Here is a 25,736-nt window from a genome sequence, read left to right on the forward strand (position 1 = left end):
ACATTAAGAAATGGTTCTAGAAAGGCTGCGATTCGAGGTCACTGTGAACGAAAGGCCCAGGGCAGGTGCGGGGGCCCCCCGACTCCTGGTCTGAGCTCCTTATCAGAAGCTTCCAGTAGGTTTGAACTTGCGCGGGGGCCGGTGAGGGACTGTCTTTGCAGATGCGATTTCCTATCCAATAAACAGCCCTATTCTACTGAAGGGAAACTACCCAACGTCCAAGAAATTGCTCCTAAACTTACAGGAAGAAACGACAGGAGCTTAAGAAGAGAACGTGAGAGCCCACGTCACTTCTGTTGTCCTGTTTTCTTCCCGCATGTTGACTCGGTGCTGCAGAAGCCTAGTCAGGTTTCCAGCGTGGATCCAAGCTCCAAGACGGTCTCAGGCACCCGCCACCGCAGAGCCCCGTCCCCTGCTGCGCGGCCTCTTATGCCACAAACGTATGTAACGTTGCCAGTCACATCTGGCTTCCTCTCCTCCACCTTGATTGAGGCAGGATAAACAGGGAACGCTGTTGCGAATTTCCATCCCAAATGGTAATTATTGCATCATTATATCCGCTACTTTTCTTGTCTTGTACCGTTAGGAGGGTCGCACGATCACTGCCAGTCAGAGGCGGTGGAGATAATTAGAGCGTCTGTAGGTTAGCGGGAAATCACATGGGTGCCAGTCCCCATCCATGCTGGGATGCTGAACGCAATTAGAGACAGTGGAGATGCAGAGAGCCCCAGGGACCGACGGGAGAGCCTGAGTCCTCTGGGCTCCGACACCGCAGGTGGGCGGGGCACGGCCCGTAGGTAGCGAGAGGCAGCGGGGTTGGCCGGGCTCCTGCATCCAGACGCCGCAGACTTTAGGGGGCCGGGGCAGGATCCCACGAACGGTCCGATTTGGGAAATCAGTGTTTGTCATGTTTTCCAATCCCCTCGTCGTCCTTCCGGTCTGGGAGGTGGGTGTTAGTGGGCGAGCAGAGCTGAGGGAGTGGGTCTCTAAGGCTCTGCCCACCGTTGCCTTTCCAGGCCTGCAAGCCCGGGTCCCTGGACCGGCCTGGTCTTCTGTGCCTCCCACCCCTACCTGAGCACCCCCACCCCCACCGTGGGGGAGCCCACGGCGCTCCCTGGCCACAAACTGCGTCTCAGCCCCAGACAGCAGCTGCCCGCATCCCGCTAACCTGGGCCCTTCCGCGCCTTCCCAGAAAGAGAACAAACACCGGTCCAAACTGGTCTTGTCCGAACAATTTCATGAGGCTGACACGAGAGAAAATGAACAGTTTTTTACATCTTGAAGAAAACAAAACAGGAATTTAGAGGACAGAAGGGAAACGTCTGTGAAGGGAGGAGGGAGAGGCCGGGTTGTTCAACGAGACACAGAGGAGTCGAGACAGGAAGGAAATACAAGGAAAGTCTGGAAAGTCACATACAAGCCACCGAGTCCACAGACTGAAACGCTGGAGAACGGGCGAGCAGAGACTGTCGTGAAAGGCCCCTAAGTCAGCTCTGTCACCGGCGCTGGTGACACCACCACGGGGCTCCAAGCTGGGCCTGGGGTGCCCCCCGACCCACCACCTGCGCCATCCAACGGTCCCTTCCTGAGACCGAACAGTGTTTGCCTGGACCGTCCCAGAAATGAAAAGAATGGGAAACGGAAAGAACGTGAGATCCACACGTCGCGGTGCGGGCCGCCAAGGTTTACAGAAGCTGATCGGCGGGTGGCCGAGTGCGTCAGGGAGGGCGACCGGCCCCCGCGGGTCAGCCTGGCATCCGCGCTTGGGCTGGGTTCGAGGCCTTTCTCCGCGAGAGCCCGGTCTTGCACGTGTGGCTTCTTCCCTAGGGGGACGATGGCCGTCACACACACAAGCACCTGGAGGCTTGGTTCACATTTTTTAATAACATGGCACAGTTTACATTACACAAGAAGGCTCCATCGATGGGAACATGCTGAAGAGTCAGTCGGTTTTCACGGGTCTTTTCACATAGGGTCTAGGAAGGACTTTATTACATACAGGATAAACAGCAAAAAGGTCTGTATAGAACAATCTCTTTACAAGACTGAAAGCTACCACTACAGTTCCAGTGTTCATATCCCTCGGATTTTTTTTAAGTTGTTAAAAACAAAACAAAACAAAACAAAAAAACCAAAACAAAACTAAAAAACAAACAAAAAAAATACCCCCAAAACCAAAAAAACCCAACCAAAAAAACAACCCACTGCACGACAGCTGGAGTTCACCAAACCTGAAACTCACCACTAACCCTTCTGTTTACTACTAAAATAGATCTCTCTGCTTATTAGAAACAGTGGTCTGTAGTTAACTTTTTCTTTTTTGCAAAAACAGGAGAACATCAGATAGCACTTTAGTATACTAGAAGACCCAATGGCACTAGTTTTATTTCATACATATAATTTACAGTCCGGTAGACAAGATATAGTGTATTTCTCTGCTAGTAAAGTCATATTCTCTCCAAATATGTAGACAAGAGGCTTAATGTATTATAAAAGTATGAAGACACGTTAAGGTCGATGCGAACTCAAAACCACACGCACACACAGGACTTGGTCTCTGCCACTGTTCACCCTCGGCACCTCTCCAGGGCGGGGCCGGCCCCACCTGTTCCGGCTCCTTCCAGACCTTCGGACCCATGGGAGCGCCGCGTGTCACGGGGCAGACACGCCCCTTCCGTCCCCCGGCTACTGAGTACAGTGAGAAACATATCCATCATCTGAGAAAACGCGAAGCTTTCTTTCAGGATTTGTTTGGGTGGGATCCCACCTCCTCCGCAAACGAGGAGGCTGTGTACAGAGAGGAACTGGGACACGCTAAAAAAAAAAAAAGAAAAACGCGTGGCTCCCACAGGAGGGGGTGTGAAATCACGTGACTGATGATGACGAGATGTTGGCGGCCTGTCTGTGTCCCCTGATTTTGGCATCTGACAACCCCCATCCTCCCCGGCACCGGCTGTGCTGCCCTCGCTCTCCCCAACCCCCTCCCTCCCACACCCCCACCGCCACGGCCCACAGACCACCACTTTGGAAGCCACGTTTTCGGCCTGGGGTCTGATCCGCAAAATAGGTTTCTCCGTTTGAAAAAACAAGCAAGGAAAACAGTCCTATCACGTGAGCGCTTGTTCAGGGAAAATATGACCTTAAGGATGTTGTAAATGGGTTTGAAAAGGCTCCTTTGAGTCAAGAGGGCTTTCAAGAGAAGCCCCGACATTCATTGCATAGTTGAAGGGTTTAGCTGTCTCTAACAACACGTGGGAACGCGGCCGCAGCCGACCGCGCTCGCGGGTAGTAAGTCTGCAAATAGCACATTTGAAGAAGTCGTAATGTATTAGGTTACTTACTCTGTATCTATTTACATTTGTACAAAGTAAAGCTTTCATCTTACCCTTTGCATATATGAACCATGAGCTCCCGAAGCAACGCTTCTTTACAGGACTATGTACACGGCCTCCCCTTCTCATCTGCGGGAGCTCCGCGCGCCGGACCGCGGGCGCCTCTGCCGCCGCCCCCCCAGTCACCCTCGCGCCGGGTGTGTTTGCCATCTTCGCTGTTTTGGTTCAAATCAACAAAGTTTTATACGAGAAACTGAAAGAGTTAGGGACGTGAGAACATTGAACTTGGCTAAAAGATCTGAAAAATTCCAACATAGAATATACAAAAACCATTTCAAAATCTGCACGGAGTCTATACATTTTTTACAAGGGGAGGAGGCGGGGGCGCGTGCCCCCCAGTCCGTGGCAGCGGTCCATCCTCTCTCGCTCTCCCTCCCTCCCTCTCAAGTTTAGCGTCGTGTGGGCCTGGGGCTTCTCCCTCCTCGCTCGGGCCCTGCTCTCCTTACCGAGCTTCGATGTCCTTCAGAGTGTGGGAAGGGGGCCTCTCCCTCATCTCTGCGGACAGAGGAGTAGTCCTGCGGGGCGAGACGGGGCGGCCCCCCAGCGTGGAGATGAGCGGCGGGGGCGCACTCAGCGCGGCCGTCGGAGGGGTCTTGTTGAGCAGTCCGTTCTGGTGGCCCGCCGTGGGGCTGATCCGGGGGTAGTGCATGCTGGGGAGCCCCGGCGTGATGAGGCTGGGGTGCGGCAGGTGTCCGTCCAGGGAGGCGGGGTGCACCGAGTGCAGCCGCGTGTGCTCGTAGTCCTCTCGGAGCATGTGCAGGCGCTCCCGCTCGTCCAAGTGCGCCCCGCGCTCGTGTTCCCGCCGAGGGTCCACGGACAGCGGGTGGTGGTGGTGGTGGTGGTGGTGGTTGTAGTCGTGAGGCTCCCTGTCCCGGAAGGAGCGGTCAGCTTCGTACAGCCGGGGGGTCGAGAGACGGTGGAGGGGGTCGTTCCTCAGCAGGAAGTCCCTGCCCAGCGGGTCTCTGCGGTGAATGTCCAGTTCTCGGTAGGGATCCCTCAGCGGGTCCCGTATGGGGTCCCAGTGGAAAGAAGGGTACGGGAACCGCTCTCCGCCCGGGATGGGACTGATGCCCATAAAGGGAGTCATCATGCGTGTCCTGTCCAGGCTGCTGATGCTGTTCATGGGGTGGATGCCAGTCACCCCCACCGTCATGGGCATCGACGCCAGGGGCCCCGGGTGCACGCCGGACGAGGAGCTTGGAGGCGGCGGCTCCGACGGCCGGTGGGTCTGCGGGGCCTCTGGAGGCAGGTCGTGGTCCTCCTTGCGCTCCTCCTTCACCTTGACCTCCGAGCCCTTCTTGGGGTTCTCGTAGGCGGGCTCGCCCTTGCGTGGCTCAGCCTCGCGGCTCGAGGTGCTGTTGGGCCTGGCGCTCTCCAGCACGGGGGTCCGCACATAGGGCGACGGCACCCGGGCCAGCTGCTTGGCCTCTTCGCCCACGGCTCGCCCCTCGTGGCCGTGGCTGTCCTTCTCGGGCAGGTGGCCCTCCTTCGCCTTGTGCTCGTCGGCGGCCAGGTCCTTGCGGGACTCCGAGTGGTCTCTCTCCCTCTCTTTGGATTTGTCTTTCTCACGCGCCTCAGTGTTCAAATGACCCCTCATCTGTTCAGCGGAGCTACGGTTAGGTCCCAGGGCGCTGGCCGGGAGGACGGGTGCTGGTGAAGGGTGGCTGGAGTGTCTCTTCTCAACGCTTTCCCTGAGGAAGAGAGAGGCAAAACAGAGAAGTAGATGAAGCGGGCCTGCGGCCTGGCGAGGGGCTGCCGATGAGATGGTGGTGTGAGGAGGACGGGCTCAGGTCTGATGCCCGCGGTCGCCGGGTGCGCCCTGTGCCCGGCAGAGCCGGCCATCCTGACCCTACTCATCGAGACGTCAGAGGACGCTTTAGGGGGCGAAGTGCTGGGCATGAGGGCGCGCGGGGGCCCGAGGGGGGATAGTTCTGTATGTAAGAGTCGGATGGTCGGTCAAGACCACAAAGGAAGGGTTTTCGGCAAGTGGATGTGGACCGGTGGGGACAGTAACAGGGATCTGGCGACACAGCCCACCTGTCTCGAACGCTGGGATCATTTAGTGTCAAGCAGAAGCGCCCGAGCAGCCCCAACATGAAGACCTTTCTGCCACTTCCGCGACACTGAGCCGGAGGGAGGATGCATCTGACGCGAGCGTGACAGGGCTTCGAACTCTGGCCGTGAGAACGAGTGACCCGTCTCAGAGCAAAGGACGCAGGCTCAGGGGCCCTGCGCGTGCAGCCCGGGAGGGCTCTGAAGGGAAAACCTTGAGTTCGGGCTCGTGGGCTGCAGGGGGCACTTGCGCCTCAGGAGGGCCAAGGTGCACATCTGGGGGGAAGATGGAGCAAAGCCGGTAGGAAAAGGGGGGTCCCCGGGCCTCGGGGGACAAGTGGAGAACCTTCCTGAGGGCATCTGGGAACGGACATGGGGAAGAATCTCAGGGGCCTGTCTGGGAGGGGCGCTGAGGCGTCCGGGGCACAGGACGCCAAGTGCAGAAGGACCACGAGGCCGGCGGGAAGAGGGAAGACCGGCCCGGGCACGTCGCAGGGACAGTCGCGAGACAAACGGGGCCGAGGCCAGGGACAAGTCACCTCGCTGGCTCGGCAGCTCCCAAGGCGAGGGTGGGCGAGAGAAGGAAGGGGTTCCCCTACAAATGTGGTTTCTAGCCAACATGGAGGCCAGGAAGAGGGGCATCTTCAAAAGGTAGGAATAAAGAAGCGCATTGTATCACGCTTCCGGACTTGAATCCAAAGGCCGTTGGACTCCATCAAGAAAGATGTGAGAAGGTTTGCTGCCCCACCGTCTTATGGTCACTGACAAACGGCCCCGAGAGCGCCTGGTCCAGGCCCTGGTGGTCACTGCTGAGAGCGGACCGCCCCGAGTGGTCCTCCCGCTGTCTAAGAGCTTGAACACAGTCTTGAAGGAAAAATGTGTCGTCTTCTTTTCTAAGACAGCATCAGCGAGAATGAGGAGGGCATGCTAATCTGACACACTTAGGGTCTGTGAAACGGAATCCCTCCAAATCACTAGTGGGCGTGCACACACACACGCCCCACACAATAAGGAAAAGTAAAGGTCTGGATCCTGTTTGAGACCCAAGTACCCAAGGGAGAGCGCTGGTAGTGATTTTCCTGTCGAACGTATGTGGTCTTTCCCTGCTTCGCAGTCTGAGCAGGAGGAAAACCGCCTACAGCAAGAAAACAGAGAGGGACGCTTGCTAGAGAATGCCCAGGACATTCTTCAGTGAAAATACCCTAAGACCTTTTCCTCCTTAAGGCGATTCCTGTTACAGGCATGGGTTACCAAGTCCAGAGCTGAAAACACGGTTAGTCAAAGTAACTTCCCCACTGGCAAAGCAAAACCCACGCCGGGAACGCGTGCGGGCGCTCCTCGGCATCTAGGTCACCAAACTCTACTCGTCCTCTGTGCGCCCAGGATTGGGGTTTGAACAAAACTTGAGAAAAACATGATGAGACGATGCAAACGTGACTTTCTAAAAGCAACCAAAAAGAAAGAGAGGGAAAGAGACAGAGGAAAAAAAAAAACCTATGGATGATTTAATGGACTGCACGAACTTGAAAGCAAATATGGTGCTGATTCATGCTGTGTGTGTTGGGTCCGGAGCTCCAGCTCGCTGTCTCGGAGAGAGAGAGTTCTGCCGGGGCACACTAGTGCTCGCGGGGACCTCGCAGGCTCTCGGGGCGGGTCTGTGTCTGAGTTGGGGCGCTCTCGCTGAGCTGTGGTCATAGCCTACAGGGCGGTGCTTTTGGGGGCCAAGGGGGTGCGCTCAGGGACTTCGGGGCTGGCCCAGGGCCGAGCCTGGAGCGGGGGCCACATGGCCCGCCGGAGCACAAGGCTGGGATGGGGCGGGGCGCGGCCGTCCTGGGCGCACAGCGGGCTCCCCCAGTGGGACTCGAGAGCGGGTTCTTTCCGTACCTTTCTTTGTCATCTTTACTAACGGAGGAGTCTCGTTTATCTACATCTCTATCTCTGTCATGAGCTGCAGCGGACGCGCTACGCTCCAGCTCCCCTGGCTTCAGCCAGGGCGGAGGGGTCGGGAACGACGGAGGCGTGCGGTGGAGCCGGTTCCAGGGTTCGTGAGGGTTGCTAAAGTTCTGCACACTGGGGCCATCCTTGTGGCCGAACATTGAGTTGGGTGCTGAAATGGCGAAGTGGAAAACAAAAAGGTTTAAGAGAAATCATATAATCTGCCGTAATGAAGGTACTTACCCCAAAACTTCTAACAGCACTCAGAGTTAAAATGAATACATATTATGGGGAGCTGGAAAAGGAAAGGAGATCAACAGATTCATTAGAGGCACGCTCGCCCCACCCTGGAGAGGCAGCTCAAGGCTCTCGCTCTCTAACCCAAGCCAACGGGGCGGGAGGGGGAGGATTCAGGAGGAAAGGGGCCAGACAGGTGCCAAGAGCGCCCGATTGAACACGTCTGGTGCATGCAGGAGCCCCCCGCATGCAGAATGGGGTCCTCTCGTGAACAACACCCATCGCAGAGGTGCCTTCTGGCTCCTCCCTGCCCCACAGCCCCACCAACGGGACCACCACTATCCTCATAGCGTTAGCGGACGGAAACGGGTCATCAAGCCCGGACGGGAGTGGACCCAGACAGACACGTAAGGTCTCCGCACGGGATGAAACTGGGAGGGCACCCTTAGGGCTGCATTTCAGGCCTCCAGTGCCTAGAGACCGTGATAAATGGACGGCACCAAAGACAAGGGCTGAGCCTTCGGTGACTCGAAAATGAGCCCGTGTTACACCCCTTTCCCCACTCGAGATACGTTTTGGTAGAAAATGACACGATCCTCCCAGATGACGGAGTACAAAATGCTGCCCACGCTGGGCTAGCCTCAGCCTGGGGCGGTTTCCTGCATTTTCGGTAGTTTTCTCGGTGCCGCGAGTGCCAGCGCTGAGGCGGAGGAAGGGTGCCTTCCCCGTCCACCGGGAGCCGCAGCCAAAGTCCCGGAGGGTAGGGACGGGACACGGAGGAGACTGAGCTTAAGTGACTGTACGGAATTTGATCAGTGACACCACCTCTCCTGATGCTCAGCAACACACAGGAACAGCGGGCTTCCCGTGAAACCTCTGCACCCTTCCCCCCGACTTCACTGCCGCGGCCTGCTTCTCCGGGTGTGACCTCATCTGTTTCCCACGAGGACAGTTTCCTTCTAGCTAGAAAGGTCTTGAGCCATCAACAGATCAAAGGAGACACACAGTCCGAGGCAGATTTTTAAAAAAGCTAGAGGTACTCACTAACTGAAGGGTTTCCAAGTCCCCCGAAGGCATTGCCACCAACTGCTGCGAGGCCAGTGAACGTAGACGGACGGTTAAAAGGCTCTGCGGACAGAAGAAGGAAATGGTTGCAGGACTGGGGTGAGTGAGGAGGGCAAGAGCTTCCCGGGTGTGGGAAGGCGATGTGGGGCCAATTGTCCTCTCCACACTTGGACCCGATCTGTCCCTGACCCTGCAGAGGGTCTCACTGCGTTTGGGTCTGGGCACAGTGTCCGAGGACGCCCTCCTGCCCTGTCCTCCCTCCTTGGGGAAAGTACTCTGTGGGCTCTAGGAGTAAGTCTCCCAGTGATGAGATTGTGCAGGCACATCTGTGGAGACACCCCGTTGCCGCGTGCCACTGTCTATATGCCTGCCTGCGCACGCGCAGGAAATACCCAGAAAACAGGCCACACTAGAGCATGCGCCCTTGCTAGGAAAAGACAGATGTGCAGCGAAACCTGAGGGGACTAGGAAACAGCACGTAACACCTCCTTGTTACATCCTCTTGCCTTTTCTTCCTCCTCCCAGAGGTGGACAGGCAGAGGGAGTTCAACATCTCGCCCCAGCAGGCAGGAACAGGCTACCGTGGGCGCATGGGGACGCAGCGCCTTCCCACTGCTCTACCCGCCGCCTCAGACGGCATCACGACCGAGGACACAGCCCCGACTTTAAGACTGTGCTGTCAGAGGTACTGAAATCCTGAGGACAGAGGGCTGGCTGTCGAACTTCTCCACGAACCCAACATGACCCTAGGTAGTCACCCGGGTGTCTAGGACCACGGGTAACCTGCCAAGAAGCGCAGCGGGAGTGCGGCAAACCAAGGTTTTGGTGAGACACGTCTTGCTTCCCACCGCCGATGGCAACTTACCCAGGTGAGCAGCAGGGTTAAGGAAGTTGCTGTGGTGGGGGGGTGGCCCAAAAGGGGTCCCAGTTGGGTGTGCAGCACCTGGAAAGTCAAACACGACAGAATCAGATTTCCCACAAAGCCAACTCCTACCACGCTCCCAGCTGCTGAAGGGCCCCATGAGAAAACGGGGGTGAATACGTTGGAACAAGGACGTGGCCAAAGTCCACGCGCCGGGAGACATGTTTTATGTTAGCTGGAGAAGTCATGCTCTCCTTCCAAGCTGGGCTGGCCGCCGCCCGAAGAAGCCATTCCTTTGAGAAGCATGGAGAGACAGCACAAGGCGGGGCAGGGTGGGGGGCCGGTTCTATAACCAAGCAAGCTGGGGGGTCAAACGCCAAGGCACGAAGTGTTGGGCAGGGTTCTTCCCTGAGGGACCTCCAGAGCCGTTAGCACGTTCCCGGCTCACTTGTCCTCTGAAAGGGGGACATCTGGCCACGGGATACTTTCTTATGTCCAGACAGAGCGTGTTGGGGGGCAAGTCTTTCACTCTGAGAAACTTGTTCTAGAAACTGTATTTTCTGATTCTTGGCTCAGGAGCAGCGTGTCTGGGTGGCACAGAGCCCCTTCCCCGAGGAGTGTGCTGGTGCTCACGGGACCATCTGGAAGGCCTGGGCCTGCGGGACCCGGGACCGTGAGCTGCGTCAGGTACAGGTGACGAGGTCCTCCAGGCAGCTCCCAGCTTCGGGGCCAGAAAAAGCCACTTTATTCCCACATTTGTGGACACTGGCAACCTGCTAATGGACTGTATCTGCCAGATGGGGACCTCAGTTCAAGGTCAATGGTCTTCTTTGGTTTCCCCGTCCTCCAGGGTTTCATAGTCTGCCTTAAACAACATGTGTTTAGGGAGCTGCATCCTCCTTGTCCTGGAGGAAGGTGGGGAAGGGGAGAAGGAGAGAAGGAAAGAGACAGGGTGCGCGCCTGGGAAGCAGGACGACGCTTGTACGAGTCGAGGGCATCCGACTGGCTTGTTAACGGGGCAGCCAAGAGCCGGGGAGACACGCGGTGGGGCGGCAGGCTAGGCTCAGAGACCTGAGTGGCCGGGCTGTGCTGACATGCCCTCTCTCGAGCGGACGTCCGCATGAATTCCCAACAGAAGCGGAAGGGTGGCCCGACTGAACACTGTGCGTGAGTTACACACACCGGCTGCAAGTTTCACCCAAATGCCATTTGGGCGCAAAATCCAATATTGCTTAGACTGGAAAAGAGGACCTTCTAGGTGGATACATACGCGGGGCCTCAACGAACGGCCTAAGAGCTACTCCACGGTACCTTGAATGTTGGCTAAATTCTTAGAAACAAGTGTAAGTTCCCCTGGGAAAGACTAAATGGAGGCCTAGGGTGGTCCCTCCCCACACCCTAGGAACTGGATCTATGTTCTGGATTGCTGTCCCCTGCACCGCTGTGGGGCCTCGGGTGTGGAGGAAGCCACAGGGCACGGGAGGAGCTCTGTGCCCCGCCTAGACGCTGGGCTGGCTTCGCCTCCGTGGGGGCTGTGCCCAAATGATAGTCCGGCTCCGGCCGGAGAACGCAGCCCAGCGTGTCATCAGGGAGTAACAGTGTTGCAGGCTGAATACAAATCTGGCCACACTGTCTCTGTGTAGTACACGCTAATTAACGCTTCGATGAAGATGGGAGCTTCGCTCAGCCCGGGGCCCCCGGGGGGCCTAGCAGTTCCAGAATTATTGAAGCAAAAGAAGCCAATTCATCGCTTGGCTCCAACGGAAGGCAGGGAGAAATCTCTCTATTTTTCTCCAAAAATTGCTCTTCCTGGAGCTCCGTCTCAGAGCCTAGATGCCATGGTAACAAAGCCTTCAAATATGTCCCCAGACAGAACTGAGAGAAAAACCTGAGACCTTAGCAAATTCCATCCAGCCTCAAGGGTGATTCACTTGCTTTGGCAGCAAGGCCCATTATCATGATGATTTCCTGCTATGGGAAGTCTCCCTCTTTCTGAATGCAAGAGCCTCAGGTCAACCAAGGAGTCCTGGATAAAAGCCTGGGAAGGCAGCAGGCAGGATGGATGTGAAACTTGTTCCCGAAAGGACCAGAAACGGAGCCCAGTGAATATTTATGTCCAGAAGAATAAATTCGACTTAGCACAGTTGGTCAGCCCCAGGCCAAGCTCTGTGGCCGTGGGCAAGGACTCCGGAGCGGAGCTCTGTGCCCAGCTCTGCGCGGCCCAAAGGCTTGAGAACTCAAGGATAGGGAAACTCTGATACCGAGAGGAGTGAGTGCTCTTGCTTTCTGAGAGTCCTTATGGCCACTGCCCCTCGTGCGTACACACCTGGAGGGGAAAGGGGTGACCGCCGGCCCCCACCGTCCCCCCTCTGGCATATCCCTGGGGCGTTCGGCCGTGAACCAACAGACCACATAGGCCCCGTCCTGCAGGCTTTCTGCATTGGTACAAACACGAAGGCAACGGCACTATGTTCCATAGCCTAAAACACCAGCCACCCACGGGCTGACCCCCTTGCACCGCAGACACACCAGCAGCCACTGTCTTACTCTGCTTTCCCTGCCCTCTGACTCTCGGGAAAACAGCGCGACCGAGCCCCGCGGAGTGGAGAGTGACCGAGCGCTGTGGGCACCAAGCGTAAGGACAACCCTATCCTTATACAGTTCCTGGCACTGCTGCCTATCGATGTGCCCTTGTAAGCTTTCTGATCTTCCTCGATCGGATCATGAGTTAGACTGGTTTAACACCGCAGCAAGAAATGAGCCAAAGCAGTCTGAGTCCCCGAAGAGAAGGAGGATCTTTTTTCCTTCCTTAATGAGAGAGGGCGTGTCCGTGAAGGGTCCATCTCCCTGATGTGCTGGGGTTACCCTGAGCGCCGGTGCGAACAGCATTTTCGTAAGGGAGGGATGCAGCAGCCCAGAGCACAAACAGGCACCTGCGAACTCGCATCTCCGCTCTCCCCCCCGTGCTCGGAACTCACCAGCGGCAGAGAACAAAGTTGAAGGTCGGGCCAGGTCATGGGGGTGGTGGATGGCTCCAAAGAGGCTGGGGCCCGGGGGGCGGCTCAGGAACTCGGGTTTCAATCCGAAGTCCAGCTTATGTGGGTCTGACTGCATCTGTTTCTGAAGCAGCAAGGGGAAGAGGAAAACATGAGACCCCAAGAGGAGCGGCGGGAAAGACAGAGGTGGACGAAGCGGCAGAGGCCGCGAGAGGAGACAGAATGGTGCGCTCGGGCTCGGTGCTCGAGTCGGGCTCAAGCTTACAAGCGCGGTGGGAAGAGCGACCCACACACCGTCTCACCCACAAGCACCCAGAATAGCAGGTCAGCTCCGGGGGCCAGCAGGGCCTGCCACTGGACAGGGCCTGCGCGCGGTCTTCGAGGTCATGAGGCCTGAGGAGTGAAGCCGTATCCTACCTACTCCAAATGAGCTTGTTACTGCTGTCAAGGCCCCACTTTGGCAAGTTTTTAAATGACAGTGTTCTAAAGCTCATTTTATTAGGAATTCTGCATGGATAATCTGCTGTGTAAATTAACTGTTACTGGCTCTTTGCTGTCCTCTAACAGATCACAGTACGTTAGTAACTGGAAGTGATGAAATATTTCCATGCCTATGAGCTAGTTTCCAAATGATCACTGTTGCATCTTAAAAACAGAACACCCCAAACCAACAGAAACAAAGTAGGGATGTTCACTGAACGCACAGGGTGGGGTTTTCCCCTGCTGCTGCCCCACCACGACCTGAGGAAGAGGTCATCGGCCCCACCCAGTGAGCTGTCGAGAACTTCTCTTGCTCTGAACCCTTGGCAGCAGCCGCCATGGCTCTGTTTTCACTCATTTCTCTCTCTCTGCCCTCAAGCGCCTCCCAGTTCCCCTCCCTCGAAGGCCGTAGAGACGAGCTCATCCTTTCCTCCCTCCTTTACCCCGGTGCCATTCTTGAACATGGGCGCCCCAGGTTAACACTCAGCCAGCTGCTCTCCGACTCTCACGCCTCCCCGCACTAGCTGCCCGCCCCGCCGCCCCCCTCGCCTGCCGGCTCCCATCCCTCACGGCCCTGTGCCTGCTTCCGACTCTCCCTCCAATCTGTCCGCCTGGACTGATGCTCGCAGACCGCTAGGGCCCGCGCCCCCTCAGACTCCCTCACGTCCGCCCTAAACACGTCCCTCTCCCATGCTGTGTACCAGGGAGTCAGCAGCGAGGCAGCCGAGCGAGCCTGTGTGAGTATCAGAGACAAAAGAAGGCCGCCATCCCACTCAGCCGCCAGCCCCGCTCAAAACAAAACCGTGGCCTGATCACTCGGGGCTGGAAGCGATGCCCTGCGGCAGCAGACGGTGCGTTCCTACCCGCACGCGGATATGCCCACCCCTGCGCCACCGCAGAGGGGTGCCCTCGACCCTGGTACAGGGCGTCTGCAGGTGGTGGGCCCCTTCTGGACACGCTTGGGGGAGGGGCACTAAAAGGGGGAGGAAAGGAACAGTCCCGAGAAAGGGGACAGTGCAATTTCTGTTCAAATCCACAGGGAGCGTGCTCGTCCCAGCTCCACTGGAAAGTAACAGCCCACCCCCCAAACCAGAGCTTCTAACTCACTATGAATCTATAAAAATCTTTTGCGTGCCTCCTTTAACTCGGTTGTCCCATTATTTAGCGCTAATAGTGCACGGTACACAGCACGGTTCCATTAACCACAACTCAGGTCCATGAAGCAAAGTGGAGCTTGGGGATCCCGAGGAGTTTGCTGGGAAGGCGGGAGGAGCAGCCTCCCCGCGGGCACGAGGTCTTCCTAACGGAACTGAGAGAAGGAAACTCAGTCACTGCGGACGCCTTCACAGAGAAGAAGTCGCTGAAGTGGCAGAGACAACATCCTTCACCGCTTGTAAGCAAAGGAGCTACAGGGAGGACGTGCCTTACTACCGCTCCGCCAGCCGCAACGTCCAGAACAAACAGCGAGTTGAACTGAGCATCAACACCTCATCGCCCTCCGAGCGCACGGTCTGCCCGCGAAGCTGCCACACGTCTCTGATTAAACCTTGCCCAACAGTGACGCACGAGTGAGCAAAACCCACTGACGGGAGCTTAGGGGAGGGGCCAGGTACATGGCACCAAACACAAGTATCTTAGGGACTTCATTTACTGGCTTTTTAACTTTTCACTAGGTTGGTTTTAATTGTTTTTATGACTGAGAGACAGAGATTAAGAGAGAGCATGAGTGGGGGGAGGGGCAGAGGGAGAAGCAGGCTTCCCGCTGAGCAGGGAGCCTGATGTGGGGCTCAATCCCAGGACCCCGAGATCATGACCTGAGCCGAAGGCAGATACTTGACTGACTGAGCCCCCCAGGTGCCCCTAACTAGGTTGGCTTTTTTTTTTTTTTAATCATTAAAAAACCAAACATGCTGCAATGACCAGCTCTCCTTTACCCAGCGGTCTCTTTTCCTAAGCTCACGCAGGCTCTCCCAAAGGCTGTTAGCACTGAAAGCTTGGAATTCCTCGATTGGTTGTTTTCTCTCATTTTTCTGGGCGCAGTTACTCAGACGCTACGTGCCCACACAGTAAAATCCGGACTTGTCTGTTACTTTGGTCCCCAAGTCCGCCAGCGAGGCCTAGTCTGGTTCCCTAGAGGAGGCTCTTGACCTAGTCCCTGTTGTGTCACAAATGCCTGGGAAACATGACCGTGTTCATCTGTGCAGTGAAAATACCGAAGTTTAGGCAAAGTATTCTGCAGACAGGGTAACGGGTCAGAGACCTCTGTCCCTGGTCACGGAGATGACTACCGGGCGAGTTGCATGGCAGCGTGGACTAGGACACTACTTCTAGAAGAGACTTCTCTGTGCTACGCGTCGCTGACAGAAGTTCAGCAGCGCCACAGAGCGTCCGTGCTTCCAAGTCACACGGAGCAAAGAACGCACTGAGTCTTACAGAAATCACCACTTTGCATGGGTAGCTGCTCCCAGATACTAAGCATTTTCTATATAAACACACACTTGGTTGCTGTAATTAGCTTATCAAACCTTTTCTTTCCCTGCCCCAGGATATAATCTACGTTGAAGCTCTCTGGATGGATACAATGACAAAATCACCTAGAAAGACAAAACACCAGGGAGTTACCAGTTTGTTTTGTCATTAGGTTTCCCTATTTCATAGCAAGGTTTCCCAATGGTGTTTCCATGAGACTTGATCCTTCCTGCCCGCCGGTCATTAGAAGCTGCCGGAATGCCTCCTTTGTCAGGGGGTTGCACACCCGCAGGGCCCCATCGCCCCTGCCCCACCCCCTGCCGGACGAGGTCCCCAAGACTGACCTTGACCTTCTGCTGGTGGTGGTAAATCTGCCAGGCGATATGAACGTGCACGGCACACCACTTCCCCGGCTTCTGCGAGAGAGAGAGCACGGTGGTCAGCGGGGGGCCTCGCCGAGGAAACCATCTCCAACGTCACCAAAGCTTCCCAGCGGCTCTGGGCTGCAGAGGCTCTTTCTTAGGGAACACGAGGGCGCGGTGCCCCGCAAGCCTCTCTCAGCCCCGGGGCGTGCGGAGCCCCAGCCGGCAGCCCCTGCTCCCCAAACCCTACTCGACGGGGACCTCCCCGGTTACCAGGGACAGGATGGCAAAAGCCCGAGCCCCACTTTGTGTCTCTTCTTTCTTTCCGGTGCCAGCTGGCAGACGTGCGAGTGGGAGGCCTACTTAACGATTCGTTACGATGCAAATCGGCGCTCAGAGGAGCTAATTAGTGAGTGGCTGTGAATCGCTCCGAACAAGGAGGTGACGGAAGACCCTGGGTAACCTCCCCCAGCAGGGCTGCGTCCTCACCCGGGGCGGAACAAAGAAATGCACTTTTGTCCTGGAGCCCAGTTCCCACCAGTTCTCCGCTAGGACTCCACGGCCCCGTCGTGTCAGTGGGCTCGGTGGGCACTGTTCGTCCCCAAGCGAGAAGAGAACAAAGGAGAGCGCTTGTTCCTGCCTGTGCTCTGGGCCTCCGTCGTTGTCCCGTCTGCCAGAGGGTCGCCCCGTGTCTCTCGTGATCTGCTCACGTCTTGCTTTCCGAGCAGAGCAGTAACCGAGTGCGCTGTCTTACCACCCGGACAGGGAGGACCGCCCCTTGCCCGTCTGTTTGGATTCTTGCTGTAACCTACTCGTCCGCTCCAAACACGGGCTCGGGAAGAAACTGCCCAGTCCTACATCGGCCAGGGGCGGATGCTTCTGGTGTCTATGTTAAGGAGCTGTTTGTGAAACGTAGACTCAAGTCTGAGTCTGGGTCAGTTCTGCAGTGAAACGACGGGTCATCCGAAATCAGCTACGTGATGACACAGTCCTCTGATTCTCTTCGGAGAAACTGAATTATCTGCTTATGTGCGCCAGAAACGGGTTGAGGACAGCAGGAAATCTCTGCATCCATCTTCCAAGCGACTATCCACCCTTCACCCCCACCCCACCCCACCCGAGTCAGTCCGCGTCTATTCGAGGTCATCCCTTGGCCACCCTCCAGGCCACGCAGGACGCAAACGAGCGCCTGCAGTAGCTCCCTTCTATGCCGGGGGAGCGGGTCAGGGAGCTGTGAAGGTCGACGCTACCGCCTGCAGAATGAGGCAGCCGCCGGCTGAGGGAGAGGGACCCACATTAAGTAGAGTGCGGACGCCGAAGAGACAGGAGGACATGCTGGAACCCTAACTTCTGCCCGGAGCTTCAGTCCTCCTTCACGTGCCCCCTCCTCGTCCTACCCAACAAGACTCCCAGCAGCAACGCCAACCACAGACTCTCGCCCGGGGGAACGTTTCCTCCATTCGCTTTCCCTCAGTGGCCTGGCTTCCTGCAGCGCTCCAGGCCACGCAGTTTTGGCCATTTTCAATCACACGACCTAAAGGACCCACCCACTGTCATCCCAACGTTTGATGCCAGGGTTTCCTGGTAATGGATTTGTATTTTTAACCCGCAGGGAGTCAAACAGAGGTTGCAAAACAGTTCTAGAAGAAGCTTCCTTACCCTTAACATAGGTCTGAAAGGATCTGTCAACTGTGAAGAGAAAATGACAACTTGGTTACATGCCTGTCACTCAAACAATTGCTCTAATTAACAAATTTGTAGTGCTTCATTAGGAGGGGAAATTAAAATGTTAGAATTTTACTTTTAAATGAAGCCCTTTTAGAGAATAATTAACCCATTTTCACACTATCAAAAGTGCCAAGTGTCCCTCCCCCGCTTCACAAGCCTGGGTACAGCCACACTGACGAGCCCCCGACCAAGTTCAATCAATAGCAATTTGCCCTCTGGCAACACGATTCGCTCCCGTGACACATCTGAGGAGCTCCGCGGTCTCCAGCAGCCCGGCCACCCCCGCCACACGCGTTCCAGGGGAGAAGGGTCTCCAGACCGTGGGCCTCTAAGGCCGGGCACTCACATGGACCCGGGAGCCAACACGCTTCATGTGATGATGGCTCATTATGGAGAGGTCAGGAGATACTTTTTGGAAGTTCACTGACCATCACATAAATGCTTACATCGTTGAGTCATTTGAAACTTTAACTCTGGTCCTCCATTCCTGACTGCCCTTACCCAGGAAAACAACAGTATTGTCCCACGTGATCATCTGTCTGAATTTACTACAAAGGGGAACGGAAAGATCATTCCACCCGACAGGACTGTCTGTTACTTAGAACTTCCGTTCCTCCCCAAAGCTGTGGGCCTGTGTACTACGAACGGACAGAAGGAAGCAAAGCATGAGGGGTATTTTGCTTGGACCCACATTAAAGACTGAGGGCCAGGAGCACTGTGTGGGGCAGGCTCCTGACCACAGGACAGAAGCCAGAGGGTCCTGGGACTTCCAGGGAGAAAAGCGCTTACAGCTTCTTCTGTGTGACAGAAATTTAAGGAGCGAGGACAGACCAGATTGATGGAACGAGTTACACAAGCTAAGAGTGTCCGCCTCCTGGCCTTGGACCACAGGACATTGGTCTTCTCTGCCACTGGTGTTACCTGCCACCGAGCCTGACTTTCTACATACCCTGGGGTCCTTCTGGAGCAGTGTGTGTGGGACTGTCCCGGGTCGAGCAGCAACATCGATAGGGTTGGATGTCTGCAAAGTAATCAGACCACAGCTTAGGACACACGTCACACACAGAGCGAGAAAGCAAGATCTTGCCGGTGTTCTAGATTACCCAAGTCAAACGCGGATGTTGTTTCATTCTGGAAATACAAGGGTTGATGGGGCATTTTCCCCAGTGACCACACGTGCTCCCCAGGAGGCCCTGTTCCCCAGGCTCACAGGGGACGTGGACCAGGGTTTGGCCTGTCTAGGAAAGGGCATCAGAAAGCAGAGAGGGGGACCGTGCCACGTGTCACTGCGATCCAAAGCAAAGGACGGAAAAAATAAGGGAAGAACACGCGGGAGCAGGGCCCCAGGGCCCCATCTCCTTCGGAGTCACGGACGGCCCTGGCACGGCGCTCGTGCCCCGTCCCCGAGCGTTCGGAGAGACGCCCAAGGGACCCTCGCGGCACTGTGCTGCGTCAGGAGCTTCTCGTCAGAACAACCGGGCGTGTTGTGCAGACATTACTCGAACTCTGAATTTTAACCAGCAGACAATAACAGGGAATCACGCTCCGTAATTACTCATTAGCAGTGGTGGAAACGGGACAAGAGGACCTAATTTAGGGACTGCACAGACCTGTTATTAAATGATTTCGACAGCGATGCGGCCTCATCCGTCCTAGGCCTCCACCGTTCTTACATGTCACTCATAACAATAACCTTATCTACGTGCTTTTGTCCTTCGAATTGGCAGCAACAACAGGAGGCCTACTTCCCCAGCCAGCAGCCCTCACTCTCCAGGGGATGGAAGGGTTCAGAACCACCGGGTATTTTATTTAAGAAATCCCAACTTCTGTTGACTCCCCGTGCCCCAGGAAGTTCACATGTGTGGGAAAAGAGCTCCAGTTTAGGCACAAGGCTAGCCTAGAAGGAGAAGGATGGGGTGGGGGGGGGGGGGACTGGAAGAAAGAAAAGCAATCAGCTGCTGTACAACTAACAATTAAGCTGGAGTTGTTAACAGCCTGATTTGCATACTTATGAAGAACTCGGCTAATGAACCACAATCTACATATTCAATCAGGAAGATGGCCTGGAAAGGCCCATTTCAACACCGAGAGAGACACTTTCCTGCCCAGATGTAGATTTCTGTGTGATTGGATAATAGTGAGTGAGGGAAATAGTCTAATTTATTAAATGACCTGGCAGTCTGTTTGGGAAGGCGCTGGAGATTGGGTGAAACCCAGAGGGGACAGCCTGGGGTGGGAGGGAGTAGCGAGCAGTGACAACGAACCGAAGGACAGGGGTTGAAAAATCACCAGGGTTCATCCCCTAGATAGGAGGGGGTTGACCGTGGCCATCACTGAAGCCGCAGGTAGAGGTAACCTGGCCTATAAGCAGGGAAATGCCATTTCTAAGGTGTAGCTGGTCCCACCCCCAAGGCTTTCAAATCTCTTTTCCTATTTCCAGCTTTGAGGCAAGATGCCTTTGGAAATGCAAAACACGCTTAGCCTGGGTGCCTGTGGCCCCAAACTGGTATTTTCTCTTAGAAATGAGATGGGGGGAGGGGCAAAAAAGCAAAGAAAACCCAAATCCCACAGAGCAAAATTTCCTTCTTTAAAAATCTGAGAACGGATACTAATATAACCCACATTTTGCTTCTGTATAAAAACACAGTAAGGGCTATAACAAAGTCACGTAAAGGGAAGGTGTTTTGAGAATCATTCCTCAGTATTGACCTTTAGAGACAACTCTAGTCCAAGCCGGGTAGAAGAACCCCGACTAGGTAGAAAGGATTTAGTTACTGTGAAGGGCAAAGGTTAACTTCACGTTAGGCTGTAAGTCTTGACCTTGGCAGGTGTGACCATGGCTGAGGGCTGAGGCAGGGCCGAGGGGGAACAGGGGTGCATGAAAGGGTGGGCGGCGGCCCTCCACCTGCGGGCAGACCCCCATCCGCAGACACACAGGGCTACGGAGCAGAACTGGGGAGATGAGCAGGGCCGCTTCCCTCCCACAACCGGAAGGATGAAATTCTAGCTCGCAACGGTTCTAGTCAGCGCTGTTCACACCAGTAAAGGCTCAGCTATGCGTCTTTGCTAATAACATATACCTCAAGGACAAGCTGGTGCGCACGAACCCGACGTTTCGTGCATCTCCTGGCCAGAAGCTTATGTCCACAATACTGGTGGGAAAAAAATACGGACACGTCTTCGGTATATCTCAAAGATTACAGGAGATCCGAGGTCAACGGAGATGACATGGGCAGTACCGACTGAAAATTAAATTCTGGCTGAGGTTTACAACTCAAGGGGCTAGCAAAAAACGTAAAATAAAACAAAATAAAATTCTCCCTCTAACCCTGATGGTCAGTTCAGGCTGGAAAAATGAGTCACTGGCCAGTGGCTGTGGAACCCTCCCGCCCACCTCGCCCGAGGCTCTGCTTGCAAAGTGCTGGCGTGGGCTCACAGGCCGGTGGCTTACCTTGGGCTGAAACGCTCCTTGTAGTGAACCGAACGGGCCGGTGGGTGGAATCATAGGGGGGATGCCCGACACCGCGGGAGGGTAGGAATGGAAAAGCTGCGGCCAGACACGGAGAGGGGAGACAAAGACGTTAGTAGGAGCCGAACGCCAAGTTCCAGTCCCTTCCCATCGAACGACATCCACATGAGCCAGTCGGGTAGTGCCCGTCTGACGCTTTTAGTGAGGGAGCCACGATGAAATGACCACACAGATGCGCCATGAAGCTGAACTTAAAAAGTGAGAAGCAGCTCAGAGTCAGTCAGCCGACAAATGATGGCCCAGATGAGGACAGCATTAGGAAGGGAGCTCTTCTAATTATTAATTGTTAAATCAGATAGAAGACCTAAATGGCTTGAGATTTTAATGCGCGCCAATAACAGGAGGGGTTGCTGAGCCAAATAAAGATGCCCGGGAAATTCCAAGTTAATTAGAAAAAGGAAAAAAAAATGAAGAAAAAAGGAAAAAAAAGAAGCAAGTCTTTATGAGTTCCAGGATTTTATACCATTAAAACTCAATTAGTACTTTTAGATTTTTAATAGTTTGAGGAAATGAGAAAATATTCACAATCCTTGCTTCATTAAGTTATTCCAGGAGTGGTGGTTTCCGAGGACAATGTAATTGTCTCGTCTCAAATGATGACAGATGTTTCTGGGAGGGTAAGATAAAAGGACCCCGTCTACACTCACAGCAAAACTGTTTTTTCTGCAAGATGGACAAGCTCACTGGGGGCTGTTCAAGCCAAGCCCCTGACGGGTCTGACTACTCCGCGAAGGGAGGAGAATGATTCTGAATTAAGAATATGAACTTTCTGGAATTAACTAGTTTACAGAGGACACGATGGAGGGAAGAAATCCACGGCCATCCTGAGGCCAGGGAAAACACCGCCCTTCCTTCTCCTAACGCTGGGATATCTTTGAGATCCCCCTGCTCTGGTTCCATTCACTCGATCCGACACTAGGTCACGTCCTGCCTTTACGGTTCCGTAGCGCCTCACACACATGGTAATAACTCGAGCTGCTCTGTGTAACAACGCTACGTTAGCTGTTTTCTAGGTAAGGACTGATATGCCCATTTCACAGTCTGGTTTCCAGCACGTCCTTTCCCGCTGGTCTGTGTTTCATTCCGCTCCCTTCAGCGATGCAGCAAAGTTTTTCAGACTAATTGATATTGAACTAAATCCACTTAAACAGTGATTGCAAGCCAAGAGCCCTCATTTAAAACTACTTTTAAGTCTAAAATTGTGTTTTGGATACTTGAGTGCACTGCTTCTTAATTCCCCTTATAGCGTCCTAGTCCCCGAAGAGGAGAGCCTCAGTACTGCATAGACTATCCACCATAACTAATAAAATGAGGAAACTCTCCCACAGCACACTGTACGAGGCGGAGCAATTAAAGACACACCGCGCTAGGACGCACTCGGGCTTCTAGTACTCTGCCTCCAGGTGGGTAATACTTCCTTTATGTTTTCAACAAAAAAATGAGATATTTTCACCATTTTCCTTTTGCTAGAGTCTGTTACTGACCCTCTCAGAATGCAGCTGACTATCCCCCCCACCCACGCGATGAAAAACGGTCAGTATCCAAGGAATAAAATGTGAACGTGGCAAAAATTCAGGCCCCGCAGCTCATTCTCCATCTCACATCCAGGACCCTCTGCGGAACAAGCGTATAAAAACGGCCCCAGATTTTGTCTGAGGTTGTACGTCTGAGCCACCTGCGGAGCATGCTGGGCTTTCTCTCCGAGTGACTTTGGTAGCCGGTCCTGATTTAAATCAGTGAGTGCCGACAAGGGGCAGGAATCAAATGACTGTCACGGATGGCACCCTTCCCGGGACATCCCTAAAGAGGAGACCCATGGGGGCCTCTTGGATTCGGCAGTCCATTAAAAAATGCTTTTGGGGGTTGCCTGGGTGGCTCTGTCAGTTAAATGTCTGACTCTTGGTTTCAGCTCAGGTCACGATCTCAGGGTCCCGGGATCCAGCCCCGCGTCGGGCTCCATGCTCAGCAGGGAGTCAGCCTGTCTCCCTTTCCCTCTGCTCCTCTCCCTGCTGTCTCTCTGTCAAATAAATAAAATATTTAAAAAACAAATGAAAAAAATAAAAAAATGCTTTTGTGTCGCGGTGCTGAGCAGTGTCAGAACACATGGGGCCCAGCGCCCGGACAGACTTCCCTCTTCGTGAGGGAGCTTCTTCATGTTACGTCTGCGTGTCTCCGGGGGAGCTCACACTTCGGTGATCTCTAGGATTTTGTGGTCCTGACTTCTCAGCTACCCCCTGGACTAGGACAGTGTCTCACGCTCTGGTTCAGAGCAGGAATGAATTCACAGGCTCTGCTGACCTGAGGAGCCCTTCTTTTGAGTTGCGTGCGGTAGACCAACATGGCTACAGGCAATGACTCATTGTTCTTCCTTTCTGGTGTCATTTAAAGAAATGAAAATAAACCACTGAGCAAAGAGACTTGCAAAGGTTCAGGTAAACGTGATGCAGTATTCGCTCCGTCATCAAAATATCGTGGTCAGATGCTCAAGGTGTCTGTGTTTTAACAAAAGTCCTCTGTTGTCCCTACTGAACACAGGACGCAGGCTGGTACCCGTTTAAGTTCGAGAACTGAACTCTTTAGGATGGGACAAGATGAGTACTTTTTTACATAAAGAATGAGTTTAAAGTGGGGGGAAATCACAGATTTCCACTATAAGCACTTTTATTTAAATGACATCTTTGTTTTTACTTGTTACAAGCTCAGGAGGACAAGACCAGCCACGTGGGAGGACATGAGGACCTGCTTTGTTAAGCCACGGAGGGGTCATAAAGATGAGTGACATTTTATTTGGAAGAAATCATTCAAGTCCGATTCTGGGAATATGGCGTTAATGACGCTCGGGTTGATGACCGCACAACTGGGTCTCAGAGTCTCCTGCAGCCAGGGTGACTGTGCTGCAGACCCCCCACTCTGAGGCCGACGCCGGCGCCCAGGGACGTCCACCCGGGCCTCTCAGAGTTGGGCATGCTAATGATCTTTTGATTCGGAAGACGATACTGCATCGTGACCAGAAGCGAACGCCACAGAAGCAAGCATCTGAGGTGACAAGGAGCAATGGGAACTCTCGGAAGACGATTAAGGAAGGCTGCCAGCCATCGACTGGTCTGCGGCAAGAGCACAAAGATGGAAACGGGGTCACATCGGATGGTAGCATGGTAGCAAGACTCACACTGTGCCGGTAGAATGGGTCAACTTTTGTAGGGTATTTGTCAAACTGTAAAGGGATCAAAGCAGAAGCTAGTTACTCAGAGCGTCTACATTTCTGTTCAGTGCTTCGGCGGAGGCAGCCCTAGGCCAGCTGCTGTCACTGGGCTGTCACCCGACTCCACAACCTCGCTGTACTAGCACGGGACCCTTCTCGACTCTGAGCTGCTCTGACGAGAAGTGGGAAAGCGGAGCGAGAACCCACACGGTGCGTTTACGCCCTGGTCGCGCACGAGTGTCTTTCCCTCCAGTCTGTATTTAGAGACGGGTACAAACCAGACATCTACACTGGAGAGAAGAGGGACTATTCAGGTCAGTCAGAGAGGAGTGAGCGTTTGGTGTCATTCATGCAGATTCCCTGTTTTCCTCTTCCCTTGGGCAGAAGAACCAGACACCGGGCCGCCTGCCAAGATGCACCACACCAAACGGACAGGCGTCTGGGCGAGGTCTTACAACTTCTCTTTTGAGCAGAAAAGACGGTATGTCTCTGTTTCCTCTAAAAAACGTCCAGTCCTGGCGCTGCCAGCACCCCCGTCTCAGATTTACTTGTGTTACTGCTCACACCCGCTGCCGGAAACGCTTTCCAAAATAATAGGCCCTTAAAAACATTAATCATTGAGATGTCTGACTCTTCCCGAAAAAACACGCAGGATTTGTTATAGGAAAAAAAAATTTGGTTCCAAGATCTCGTTTCTAATATTCTCCTCTGGAAATTTAGAAAGTAAACTTTAAAATCCGGATTTATTTTGAACAAAATAGGGAGGGGGAAGGAGGAGAGGATGCAAAGTTTGGTGCAGGGCACGCCTCCTGAAACGACAGACTTCAAGTCTGCTCTCCCCAGGCCCACACTAAAGCAAGTGTTTCCTTAACTGCTCAAAAGGGAGTAGAACGCCCTAACACGGTCAGACAGGGCTCTCTCTCAGGATACTTAGCACCCTGATAGGGCATGATTCATTATAGTTCGTCAGTTTTAAAAAAAAAGTCCTAACTGGCTCCCCTGGCACGTGCCAGACCCAGTCAAGACCTAGACCATTCCTTGTCAGCAGCGCCTTCCACCACAAGGCCAAGTTCTGCCCCTGGGGGCACGCGGCTCCCCAAACACTTGCTGACAGGGCAGAACACCAGCCTGGGGCACCGTCCTATGAAACACAAGAAACGGCACCTCCCTCAACAAAACGGGCTTCGGGGAGCCACCAGAAAGCGCAGGGGTCGGGGTCACAGATACGCCCCAGGTCTTTGGACGGCTCTCCTGACTCCCAGGATCCTACGAGCATTTATCTGCTATGACGGGCGTGGAGCATGGACAGGTCCCTTTCTGTAAGTGGTGGCCATCTCCCAGGATGCTTCAGACAAAATTACCCTTTGAGAAGTTAACTTCCAACACTGCTTGGGACGAAGCATCGAGAATACGCCCGCCCCCACCCC

General features: G+C 54.5%; 1 protein-coding gene across 6 annotated transcripts in view; it reads right to left on the reverse strand.

Moving 5' to 3' along the window:
• Nucleotides 1-1,849: 1,849 nt before the first annotated feature.
• AUTS2 (activator of transcription and developmental regulator AUTS2) overlaps nt 1,850-25,736 on the reverse strand; it is a 1,107,048-nt gene continuing 1,083,161 nt past the window's right edge. For 3 of the 6 annotated variants that reach the window (XM_045993027.1, XM_045993028.1, XM_045993026.1), the window contains exons 10-19: nt 24,277-24,321; nt 21,030-21,125; nt 18,528-18,599; nt 17,510-17,539; nt 15,833-15,904; nt 12,522-12,663; nt 9,547-9,624; nt 8,661-8,744; nt 7,329-7,551; nt 1,850-5,083 (exon numbers count right to left, since the gene is read on the reverse strand). In XM_045993027.1, the coding sequence (XP_045848983.1) occupies nt 3,835-5,083; nt 7,329-7,551; nt 8,661-8,744; nt 9,547-9,624; nt 12,522-12,663; nt 15,833-15,904; nt 17,510-17,539; nt 18,528-18,599; nt 21,030-21,125; nt 24,277-24,321 (2,091 nt within the window). In that variant the 3' untranslated portion in view covers nt 1,850-3,834. The remainder of the gene's footprint in view (nt 5,084-7,328; nt 7,552-8,660; nt 8,745-9,546; nt 9,625-12,521; nt 12,664-15,832; nt 15,905-17,509; nt 17,540-18,527; nt 18,600-21,029; nt 21,126-24,276; nt 24,322-25,736) is intronic. The other 3 variants (XM_045993031.1, XM_045993030.1, XM_045993032.1) reach the window with 2 other exon arrangements.

This window comes from Meles meles, chromosome 21, assembly GCF_922984935.1.
Source record: "Meles meles chromosome 21, mMelMel3.1 paternal haplotype, whole genome shotgun sequence".
Classification (NCBI taxonomy): domain Eukaryota; kingdom Metazoa; phylum Chordata; class Mammalia; order Carnivora; family Mustelidae; genus Meles; species Meles meles.